The sequence below is a fragment of the Poecile atricapillus genome, chromosome 6 (assembly GCF_030490865.1).
Source record: "Poecile atricapillus isolate bPoeAtr1 chromosome 6, bPoeAtr1.hap1, whole genome shotgun sequence".
Taxonomy (NCBI): domain Eukaryota; kingdom Metazoa; phylum Chordata; class Aves; order Passeriformes; family Paridae; genus Poecile; species Poecile atricapillus.
The window spans coordinates 27275343-27287376 of record NC_081254.1 but is presented as its reverse complement, the minus strand read 5'-3'; the positions used below and the strand labels follow the sequence as shown (position 1 = coordinate 27287376).

The 12034-nt window shown below is 41.6% G+C and overlaps 1 protein-coding gene across 1 annotated transcript in view; it reads right to left on the bottom strand.

Annotated features, from left to right (window-relative positions):
- The window catches only part of SORCS3 (sortilin related VPS10 domain containing receptor 3), a 268680-nt gene that overhangs the window by 20411 nt on the left and 236235 nt on the right, over nt 1-12034 (bottom strand). The window contains exons 16-19 of the mRNA XM_058841941.1: nt 11539-11672; nt 7273-7386; nt 5648-5819; nt 1282-1468 (exon numbers count right to left, since the gene is read on the bottom strand). Coding sequence (XP_058697924.1) covers nt 1282-1468; nt 5648-5819; nt 7273-7386; nt 11539-11672 — 607 coding nt within the window. The remainder of the gene's footprint in view (nt 1-1281; nt 1469-5647; nt 5820-7272; nt 7387-11538; nt 11673-12034) is intronic.

Below are 12034 nucleotides of genomic sequence, written 5' to 3'. Positions count from 1 at the left end.
GGTGTCATCTTATTTCAGCACTAGCATGAATATAAGTGCTTGCAAAATATTTCCCTAGAGATAATGGTAATAAATTTGCCATCTAAGAATGATATAAAAGTCAAAGGAGAGATCTGAAAGGTTGATGAAGAAAAGGGTGGAGCAGCAAAAACAGGCCAAGGAACTGTCCTTTGTTGCATTCTACTTTAAAATCCTCACCATGAAGAAGTAGTTCCTTTGAGAAAAATCAGATAATCCATACAAATCTGGTTGTTATTACCAGGTAACCATCACTTTTGTCAGCTAATGGCCCAAGGTGAAGGAAAAAACAGTTAATGCTCTAATAACAGGTTGGTAAGTGCAGCCATGATTGACTTTGAGGGAATTATGAGCATAATAAAAGCTTCAAGGAACATTTATTCCTTCACACAGGGAGCTGGAAATTAAAATGGAGAAAAAAGTTCTTGAGTTTTGGAAATTTCTAATGTGTTTCCTTTCAGCAGAAAAGCTCAAGCAAAAGGCAGGATGTAAGACATTCTGACAGGTGAAAAGGGAAGGCAGACATAGCTATGATCACCATTAGGGGCAAAATTGATGGGGTGCATCTGAACACAAGAGATCTAATAGTCTGAGAGAAGATCAAAGAACATGGGCTCTTTTTGGTCTCGTCCTGCATTCCACTCTCTCTGCTCTCTCCTGTGGCTTTGAGAAGTTAACTGAGAGCTCTATATTTGAGTTTGCTCATTTGTCAGCTGGAGAGAAATTGCACTGATCTACCAAACAGGACAGAAACATCAGGGATTCATGTCAAACACATGGAACGTAAAAGCAGCACATTAGCCCTCAGTACATTCATATCTCAGAAAGCATGCTCAGCATAATGCTTCTATTTCATTAAATTAGCACTGTAAAATCTGAAGTTCTGAAAAAGTGACTCAAAATCTAGTAGCTTAATCAAATCCTCTTGGAATGAGATGTACTGAAAATATACATTTGGACTTTGCTTCATATACTGCTTGGTCCTTGCTGCTGACCTTTTCAGAAAGCCCAATAGACATTTTCAAACTTTTCTCCGTAACTCTGAGGACTGCAAATATGCTTGTATTAAAAAAAACCCCTTCCCTTTCCCTTCATTCAAAAAAGTCTAGTTTATAAATTAGAAGAGTGTCTAGAAGCCCAAGCCTCTGGAAGAGCATGAGCTGCACATGTTCGTGGGTTTACATCTATTCTTAGGCCCCACTGAAGCTGCAGGGACTTTCAGAGAGGTCAGATTTTTGCCCAAGGAATCTGGCAAGTACTCACAGACCACATGCAGGAACAGGACAGCAGTGTCTGAGCCCAGGCTGTTCTCTGCATACGCCGTCACCTGGAAGATTCCAGCACTCTTATACACGTGCCGGATGCCATCCTCCACAGGGCTGAAATTGGCATAGGACACTGCAATGCCATCTCCAAAATCAAGCTGGATGTTTGTCCTTTGGAGATCACCCTGCAACAGAGAAGGCTGGAGTAGGAAACTGGACTGACTAAAAAAGGATTTATATTTATATCACCTTCCATCCCACTTAGTTCCATTTCATTAGCATGGGCACAAAGTAGTAACTTTTCAAAACAAGCTGAGCTTTGCTCTGCCATTCCCCAAAGTAGCCAGACACAGAGAGCAAAAGACCAACACCTCATTCTAAAATAACTGAAACAGGTGACATGAATCATCTCTTGCAAATATCCTCCCCTGATTATACAGAGTTTAGAAGACCAGTTTCAGCTAGACATGAAGCTTCAGGACAGCTGAATTTATACAGGTTGAGTCCCACGTTGAGGACTGACAGATTTTTTTTGTCTAATGTCAGTCAACACAGAGACAGGGCCTGGATACGCAGGAGAATGAAGCAGATGATGAGAAAATCTCTTCCAGGATTACTGTCAATGACAGTTTTTAAATGAAGGAGAGAAAAACAGACAAGAAATTCCAGCACCACAGGTATTGTCTGGAGACAGAAGTTGCATTATTTTAGTTTAAATCATGCTTTAAACCACAGTAGTTGAACTGTAGAAGTGTCTGCTATTTTGGTTTCTTGAAGCCTTATTTTATAGTTGCCCCCAGCTGACTAATGTAACACAAAACAAGGCTAATTTAAACAAAGGTAAAGCCCACTGCAGTGATTTCACTAAACCGAAATAAAACTACAACTCAGATTAAATCTCTGTAGCTTTAGCTTTCTGCATATATATGTGTTGTGCCAAGCAATTTCCTTTCATGAAAGATCTGCACTGTATTCACTGGGGATGAGGAAGATACCACTACATTCTGGAGATGTTTCTAGCCCCAAACTGAAGTCAATCCCTAGATACATTGAGGATGTGATCTGAAAGTTTTTTTAAAAAAAAAAAAAATATCTGCTTATAATTTACACTTTTTTTATGGGAAATTCAGAAATATTTTACAGTCATAAACTCCATTATAGCTGTAAATGCACAGGGAAAACACACAAGAAGCCAGACCACAATGAAGCAAGTCCCATGTGTAGAAAATCAGGACCTTAGCAGCCCCCACAGAATTTATCCTCCTCATAGACTATACCTGCATGAAGAAATCAGAGTGAAGGAAGGGTATTTTTCAGATGTGATTTTACTTTGAGTATATACTTGGGGTCTTCAGACACTCATATAATCAGGATTATTGCATGTAGTTTTTGAAATATGGATATTTGATTATATATGTTAGATCTCTCTCCTTCCTTGCTCCATCATTCCCATTCCATGGGAGCCAGGGGAGTTTTGGCTCTTGACTTGATCAGGGCACCATTTTCACCTCCGCCCTACCTGGACATTAAAAATTCAGTATAAAGCAAAGAGCAATCAGAAAGGATAAAGTGGTAGTGACACTAAAACGCACCTATAATATTGAGTAGTCAATAACATCCTTTAGACAGAGAGTTTTTAAAGTCACTCTAAAAAATTCTCTAGCAGGAGCAAAATTACACACTTGAGATATTCAGTTATTTGATATAAAGGCTCCCACAGCTTGTTAAACCTTTCAAAACCACTTCTCAAGGGAACACACTAAGACCCCAAGTCCAACTCATATGGAAGATACTGAACAGAGGATAAAAATTTGGTCTCAGCTGGATTCATCACCGATGACCTCAGGCTGAAATCTCTTGCACCAATCATGGCAGCTCATCTCCCTTGCCTGACAATTTTCTTTTCTATTTTCTTCTTGCTTCTCCAGTATGATTCTATCTGAAATGAGATGGCTTCACGTAGAGAAGCAGGAACACATTTTTCATGACTAAACAGTAGCAGGTGATCTTTTCACCCAGTTATGTGCCAGGTCTTCAATGCAAAGGCTGCCCATCACACTAATCATGTTTTCTTTCTCCTTTCCATACGTCTGTATCCAGTATGTAGAATACTAAAACAAGCATGCTAGTCCCACACAAAGTTGTCAGATATTCTGGAGTTTATAGATACAAATTAAAAATAGAAGGGAAGTGGAAGCATTTCAAAAGGAAAAAGAAATCATTGTTATCCATTTATATTCAAGAGGCACATTTTGTTGCTTCAAGCCCCATAAATAACTGAAAGGGAACAAGGTATGGGCTCTCACAAAGGTTGGCTCTGAGTATGGAAATCAGTGAACAGACGTGGTCAAGAACACAACTCCACAACAGCTATTTGGCAGTCCATTATTTCTTTGTGATGAAAACCAAACATAGGTTTAAAAAAAAAAAAAATTCTAAAAAGGTTCTTATCTCCTCAGGTTCCCTTGAATATATACAGTCCAAATCACAGTCCAGCCCCATATTCCTGAAAACACAGAAAAACCTTCAGTCATTCTGCACTTCTCTGTCCATAGTCATCACCACACACGTATTCTGAATGCCGCTGTGAAGAATCTTACTAAAGCTAATTCTGTAAATCCTGAGAAATTCAGGTTTTGATTAATTACAATGAAGTCTCTGTTTACCACTGACAGCCTAAATGTCAGTCACCTCCATATATTGAGGGTGTGTACTAGAAGGCAGGAAAGAAGAGTTGGCTCATCAGGGTGAGTCTGACACAACTGAATGGAGACCACACAGATGTATCCATAGGAGGGCTGGTCATGCTGCTGCTTGGCTCAGAAATGAACTGTAAACTTAGGTACAAAAGTACTACCAGTAAACAGACTGACCAGAGAAGGTGGAGGGAGCCACGAATGAATCTGAATGGCAGCAAGGTAAGAAATAACCAAGACTTCCACAGAAATTATTTCTTCCAACGCGTAAGGAAATCTTTGGCCACAATTCTTCTCAGGTTCACACTAAAAGACTGGAATGACTTTGTTCAAAATCTCTCTGTTCTTTTTCTTTTATTTTCTTTCTTTCTTGAAAGTCTATTATTTTAAGAAGCAAATTCAACACACAACTTTCTGTGGAATAAGCTGTTCACCTACAGAGACATGTTCCAAAGATCCTCTTCCCTTAGAAAAAAAAAAGGTTGTTTCAATGAAATGTTTTTCTAGCTACCATTATTTTTCAACAACAGACATGAGAGTGAACACCCTCACATATTTATTCAGCTGCCTCTTCAATGTCTAAATCCTTTCAAAGATTCCACTCTTCAGCTACCTTGACTGCTGCCTTATTCCCCATCTGTTTATCATTCTTCATACGCAGCAGTTCCGCTTGAGTTCCTTAATAAATTACTGGTTGATTCCTAATTTTAAGATTATATCTGTTCTTTTCTGAACTCCCACTCATAGTGTCTACACAAATTGTCTTACCATGTCAAGTCTGCAGAATAGAAAAGAAGCAGCAAGTAGACAAGAAATCCCCCTTGTATAAAAGCAGAGCATGCATGAACCTCTGAGGAAGTAGTAAAGAGGCCCTGCCAGATTAGTGTGGTCCCAGTGAAATATTTAGCTACTATATAAGAATTTAATTTAGTGTGAGAATATCTGTCTGTGGGTGGTCTGCCTCAGCTGTCTCCAGGTACTGCTCCAAAACACACAGGACAGAAAATGTGATGAAGAACAGTTGTGCTTCTCCAGCACCACCTCAGTCCCTGGCCAGAAGAGCCTCAGCATTTCGGTGCTTTTGGCAGTAGCATGGCCTGGTGTCACTTATGCTACTGCTGTTTACAGAGGGAGCTGTACCAATAGATAAATACAATAGATACAGTCTGGGGGCTAGAGGTGCTTTGAGGAGACTCTATTCCTACTGCAAAATAACAATGCCCCTCATTGTTCCCCATGAATGTGAACATACTCCTCACCATTCTTAACCTTTCCCAGAAAAGCTGAAGTTTCACATCTCAGACACAGAACTGTTGATCACAGAAACACCACTTCTGCCTCATAAATTCTATAAACTGCACTTTGCTGGAGGCAGCAAGAAGTGAGTGGGGAAATAAATTTTTTGACCAGATCTATCTTTCTTCAGCATTAACATAATCACTGATAGATAAGATAAGCACACCTGTGGTGTGACCCAATATGACCTGCTTGTATGCATCACTATAGCCTTCAATTCTCTGAAATTCCTTAAGTCACATAAATCTCAGGACCATTCACCATCTCATGATCCCCCTTGATAGCTATTTTCCTCTCAGCAACCTGAAAAGCGAAGGAAAAGAATGCCAGCCCTGCCACACAGAGAAAGGTTTACTGAGACCACTAACACACCTCTTCCATAAGGATGATGAAGGTGGCATTGTGCCCCTGCTCCATGACCAGCTTCCCATTGGAGGTGAGGATGTGCAGTCCCCGAGGTGCTTTTCCAGGGCATTTCTCCATCTTGGCCATGTACTTCTCTCGCAAGCCATCTGTGCAGTTGTTAGACACAATCCTTCGGTACCTGGGGAACGGTAACAAAAGGACATTGGGCTCAGACTGTGGGTGGAAAAGCTCCTTTGCTTTGGTTTGTTTTTTTCTCTCCATATTAATTCATGTGTTTTTTCAAAGGCTAACTCCTGCATAATCCCCTCACTGAAAGGAAGACTCAAAGAAACACAACACTTTATTAAGTAGGAGAAAGTCAAACCAATCACAATTCAACCTTCTCCAGAGATTCTCAGCAGCATCACTGAGAAGAGACACACTGTAGAGGTGCATTACTCTTCCCTACTACAAGGAGAAGAATTCCTCCAAACCAGCTCCTGCAGGATTGCGTCTCAGCTTTTTAATTTTACCATTTATTATGTTTTGTCTACCTCTACTGGGCTAAGAGGGCACTTGAAAAAGTACGCCAAGGGCTTTGCCCAGTTCGGTTTTAAAATTATTTGAGGTTTGGGTTTGTCTCTTGGATCTTCGTGGAAGAGGTTGGTTAACAGCAAGAAACTTGGCTATTCCCAATGTTGTTGAGGGGGGGTTAACCCTTGCTATTAATTTCATACCAACCCCAACTATTTTTTTGTTGCTTTCTGTCAAGAAGGCTACAAGCAGCCATACTGACCAGGGCTCCCGTAATTATATCCCATATTTAAAGCAACTTTTTGGCTGAAAGGGAGTCTCTGAGGCCAAATGCCTCTGGACTCCCAGCAGCCTCACTTCATCCAGCCACCTGCACCAACCAGCCAGGAACAGGAACATGGCTCCTGCCAGAACCATCAAGCAGGCTGACACATGACTCAGAATCAGCCCTACAAAACTTGGAGGGCCTGCCCTGTTCCTGGAAGGAGCATTGCAATTTTGCCCCAGACAGTTAAACTCAAGTCTCACAGCATTTCCTGCATGACAGTAGAGCATTTGTAAAGTGATGCTGCCACAATAAACCAACACTTCCCATCTGTTCTGGGTTAGACCAGGGGAAATCAGCACATGAAGTTTGTCTGAAGTGCAAGGCATTGTATGTACAAAGTGAAAATGGCAGAGGAAGAAAACATAAAAGAGGCTAAAACTTGCTCATTTGAGCCTTCCTAGAAGCTGATATAAATAGGAGCTGTAAGATAGTAAGAGGTTCAATAAAATAAAATGTGAAATAGCTCAAACCTGTCTTTTTAAATGTTCAGCTGTCTCTCAGACAGACCTGTTTGATTTGTGTTTTAATTTCGCAACAAAGGGGAGCTCCAAGTCTGGGCTCTAGGGATCACACATCACTTGCTAGCAATGCAATATCTACATGTCACTTATGTTAACGTGCTTCTCCCTGTCTCTGAGGAACAAGACAATTTTCCATACAGATGCTGTTGCAATCACCTCATGGATAAGACTGAGAAAGGGCATAATGGGGTGCAGAGAAAAAAAGAACTATCCAGGTTCTCTTGTGTGCTGCAGTCACCAAAACCAGAGAGATTGCAAGATGCACTTACCCAGTGCTGTTCCAGTAGTTCTGACCAGCGTTGCAATCCTTGGACAGGGAGGATGGGCTGAACCAGAAGGCTGGGATGCACTGGTTGTTGCTGTGCCTCTCATACCCATAGTCACTATGGAGACAAGTCATGAGTCCATCACTGTACCCTCCACTAGAGATAGCTCAGGGTTTTAGGTGATGTCCCCAAGGCAGGTGTGTATTGGTGGTTCTCTGCTGGGATGGCACAACATCATGGATTGGGCTCATCCAGAGACAAAGTGCTGAACTAGTTTGAGAGGCAGAAACTCAATTCACTGAAGGCATTTGTTCCCAACAGCAGAACTACCAACCTTGCTGAGCACTGGAGGACTTGTGCTTCATTTGGCAACAAAACATGACAGATTAACAAAGAATAGTGTATTGTTCATTTTTTTCCTATTAATCACTAACTTAAATTTCACTTTTGGGGTTCTTTTGGTTTGTTTGCTTTTTCCAGTCTTTGCTTTTAGAACAAATCAGGCTTATTCTAAGATCTAATGTCACTTGTTCACAACAGTGGCTAGGAATATAAAACACTAGGAGCACTTCCTGAACAACTAGCCACAGTATGTATATTTATGTATGTTAATAGGCTCCCTGACTGAGCTGTGACTTGCCCCAGAGAAAAAAAAAACAGCTGATGCTTTTCCAACACTAAATTAAAACACAGCCAACTTCATAGTCTAAGGATTACATGGTATTTTGTCACACAGGGAAGGCAATCCAGGGTATTGATTCTTCCATGGACCACCTAAGAGTGGAAGTGTACACAACCACATCCAAAACTTATTTTTACAGCTGTCTTTGTGTGCCAGTACAATGATGAAGCAATAGGATTAATCCAAAGCTTTCCCTAAGTTTTAATAGGGTCGGGATCAGGTTTCTATGCGTAGTCTTTATTGACAGGCTGGATTCAAAGGACAAATAAAAAGAGATTCTGGATTTTTGCCTGCAGCAAGTTAACAAATGCCAACATGCTAACCCTCTGTGAAAACACAGACACTACAGAAGCCACTGTCTTGAAAGCATTCTGTGCCCTTTAGGACACTCTGAGTTTTATCCTTCCCCTGTTCAGAGCCTGAACTGCCAACAGAAAGTCTCTAGGAAGAGCTTTGGTGAGATAAATTTGTGCTATGTCCCCAGTGACCCAGGCTGCTAGTGCTCTTTTTTTGGAGGGCAAAAATTCTGTAAGCTACTTTAAATGGTTTGGAGATTCCCTAATGCTCTTTCTCTCAACATTCAATTTAATCATTCTCAGTGGGTCCGACCTGCACAGTAGAAAATGCCTGGCAGGGACTTTGTAATTAAAAATATTCAGGAGAAGCTGTACTTTGCCCCAAAGAAGAAAAGACCTGCATAAATATTTAATAAAATTAAAGACAACATTGCTGTGTGCCCTTAAGGTTCTGTGCTTGTTCATTAACTTCTGGTAAATGTATATTAAAACCTCACATGCTGCCCACCTTCCCTCTCATAAGCCGCAGGGTTTGCATAAGTTAAGGAAATAATCAAGTCCAGCTGCTGTGCTGTCTTTCTTGGGAAAGCTATCTTGACAGAGTAAATAAAGAAGCAGGAGGAGAGAAAAGAAAGCTCAGCAAGCACTTTAATACCACTTATGATATCCTTCTGCCATTCTCTCTGTTAGAGAAAGGCCAGGATTTGCTTCTGGAAATGACTGCAAGGGTTGGCAGGAATCACTCCTGATCCTGACTCATAAGGATTTGTTGAACTGGGGCATAATTATGATTTATGCCCCTGAATTTTAGATCAGCCTAATATTTCACTGCAGAGAACAGCACTGCAACCATGAGGCAGACAGGGGCAAGGGCACTGTGACCAAATGGGAAGGAGCACAGCCCTCACAGCATGTGCTGAAGGGCTCCTGCAGTTATTTGTCCTATCCCCACAGCTCCCAAAGGCAGGTGTCATCACAGCAAGTGGCACGGGGTGCTCCAAGCCCAGAACCAGCTCCAAACCCTCTTACTGAGGAAGCAGAGGGCCCATCTGCCCAGACTTGCTGGTCACTGTACTCACACAGTCCTGGCTGCTGACCCTTCTCCTTTCCCTGACTCCCCCCAGCTCAGTTCAACCCAAGGGACAGAACAGTCAGTGCTTTCAACACCTGGCAACTGTGAGCCCAGACAGAAGAGGCTGAGTGGACATTTTCCCTTGAAAAGGAACCATTTGTTCTTGAAAGAGCATCAAGTGAAAGCAGGAGCAGTCCTTTTACCTGTCCTGTCCACCTTTTAGTGAGCAGAGAAAAGGCACTTGTCAGCATCTCCCCCTCTCATACTGGCATCCCAAGGAGGAAGGCAGACAAATCTAGAATATATTCTGGAATAACCTGTGCCTTGCCACTGACTAAGCAACTGTCTCATCCTTCAGAAGTCACAAATCAGAGCAGATGAGTCCACCCTTCCTCTCTGAAAATCACTTTTAAAATAATCAAGCTCAGTGCCCTGTTTCCAGCACTGCCAGTATTTTCCTCAAATGGACTGTCTCACATATCCTTCCAGTCAGCCCTGATGAGTAGCATCAAAATTCACCATGAAGCTTCTTCTGATTCTCCATCACCAGCTATAACAATTTTGCAACTGGAAGCCAGTTAACAACTCTGTTGGCAGTGCAGGGTCTGAAAAAAAAGCCAGCTTGTTGTCCTCTAATTGCATTTCCTCTGCAGGACTGACAAGTTTAACAGCAATATCTCTCATATTAGGGGGAAAGTTAAGCAAAAATGATACTGAATGCATGCAAGGATCCTGTCAACTGATTGAAAAGGTGCATTCTGATTCAGATCCTTTTCAAGGCAGCAATTAAGGCAAATTCAGCTACCACAGTTTTCCATTTACAGCTTGGAAAAGACAAACTTCATTGTAAAATATAAAGTAGGTGAGGAAATGAGTATAAGGAAAAAATACCTAACAAATTCATAAGCATCTCTGGAGGTTGGTGTTGGATTCACCCCAGAGGCCTATGCCAATGCCAAGGGCAGATACTGCAAGGCAAGACAGCTTGTCCTGCAAGCTCCCATCATGAGAATGAAGGGAAAAGATCTCATGAGTCAAGATACGGAGTCTCAGATGTAATCTTGACATTAGGAATAAATTAAACACCGATCCAGATCAGATGAAAATCTCTGTGCTATATCCCTGACTCTCTCTTAAAGACAAACTACTACAATATTCAAGGAAATACTTTGGTGGATATTTTTTCCTTAATTTTGATGCAAATCACCATGTCCATGCTCTAAAAGAGAACTGTGAGTCTCAACTGTGAGCCTAAGCCCAAACAACTATACGGATGTCATGCCTCACACCTCTTCAGAAAGCATTTGGAGGTAGGTGTTCAGGAATAGCACCAGTACTGAGTCAGACACTGATCCTGAAAAACCTACTATAAAAATTAAAATGTTTTCTCAGCTGATCAGCTTTCAGGGCATTTTGAATTCCATTTAAATGACATTCTGATAATTTAAGCTCAAGCATCACAGATATTGACAGTCTTAAGTCTTAGAAATATTGCCCATCACAGGCGCCATGTAAGAATTCCTTGTGCAGAGATCCTGACATGCATTCTCCCATCTCTCCAATCTGATTGTCAAGCAATAGCAAGCAGTCTCATTTTTCCTCCGCTTTATTTTTAAGCTGCTTTCAAAGTGACCTTAAATCAATTTGAAAATTATGGTCCCATTAAGTTAGAAACACCAATATTTATGCAAAACAAGTAGTTATATCTGACAAGGGTGGGCTGTACAGTCATGTCACAGAAGCCCTTTCAGAAATTTCTCAATAAAATATTATTAAGAAGCAATAAACTGTTCCCAGCTATTCAAAGGAATAATGATAAAAATGTGCATGTTTTGCTGGCTTGCCCCCTAGGAAGTCAATGGCCTTGGGAGTGAGGACAGAGAAATATCCTCCTTCTTCTGAAAGGAACATATTTTGAAGAGAAATCCAGACTGTCACTCTTCTGGAATGACAGACATAAAATGCCCATCAGTACTTGCAATTATTTTGCTTTTGAATTCCAGGCTTGGATTTCTCATGGAACTATTTCTCAATATTTCCTGCAGATGAAGGGGAAGCTTCCTGCACTCAGCAGGATTGGGGGTCACACTTCTGCTATTTGGTATGATCACAGCCATAATGGTGCATGACACACAGTTCCTCTGCAAGGTTTTCTGTCTGGGTAGTATTTTGGGATAAAAATACAGCCCCTGCACAAGTCCCCAGAGTCACATACTCACCACTCAAAGTCTCCTTGGCTACAGACACACGGTTCAGACACCACAGTTTGGGAATAATCTCGACCTAGGGAACACTGGGCTCCAGGCTTGCGTTTTTTGTAGATCTTCCTCTCTCCCATGACACAAGGCTCCCCCTTCGTTTGCCATGGAACAAGAGGAGAAACAGTTTTAGTGGCAGCTGGGTCTTAAATGGAGCACTTTTTCAAAAGACACAAAAGATAATGAAAATGAGCATTTATGACTGGGAAGGTGGGGAGTTAGAGTCCTGCTCTCCTTTGTGGCTTTGCAAAATCAAAAGTCTCCTTGGGAGGGTGCATGAGCACAGTGTGCTCAGCATTGAGTTGGGATGCCAATGCCAATGTGCCCAAAATGCCTGGATGCCCAAGCCATCACAGCCACTCATGTCACGTTTCAGAAGGCATCCACCAAGATCTAGTCCTATGAATTGCCCTGAAAAGACAATGTGGGTGGTATGCCAGGGTTTCTTCTGTATGGC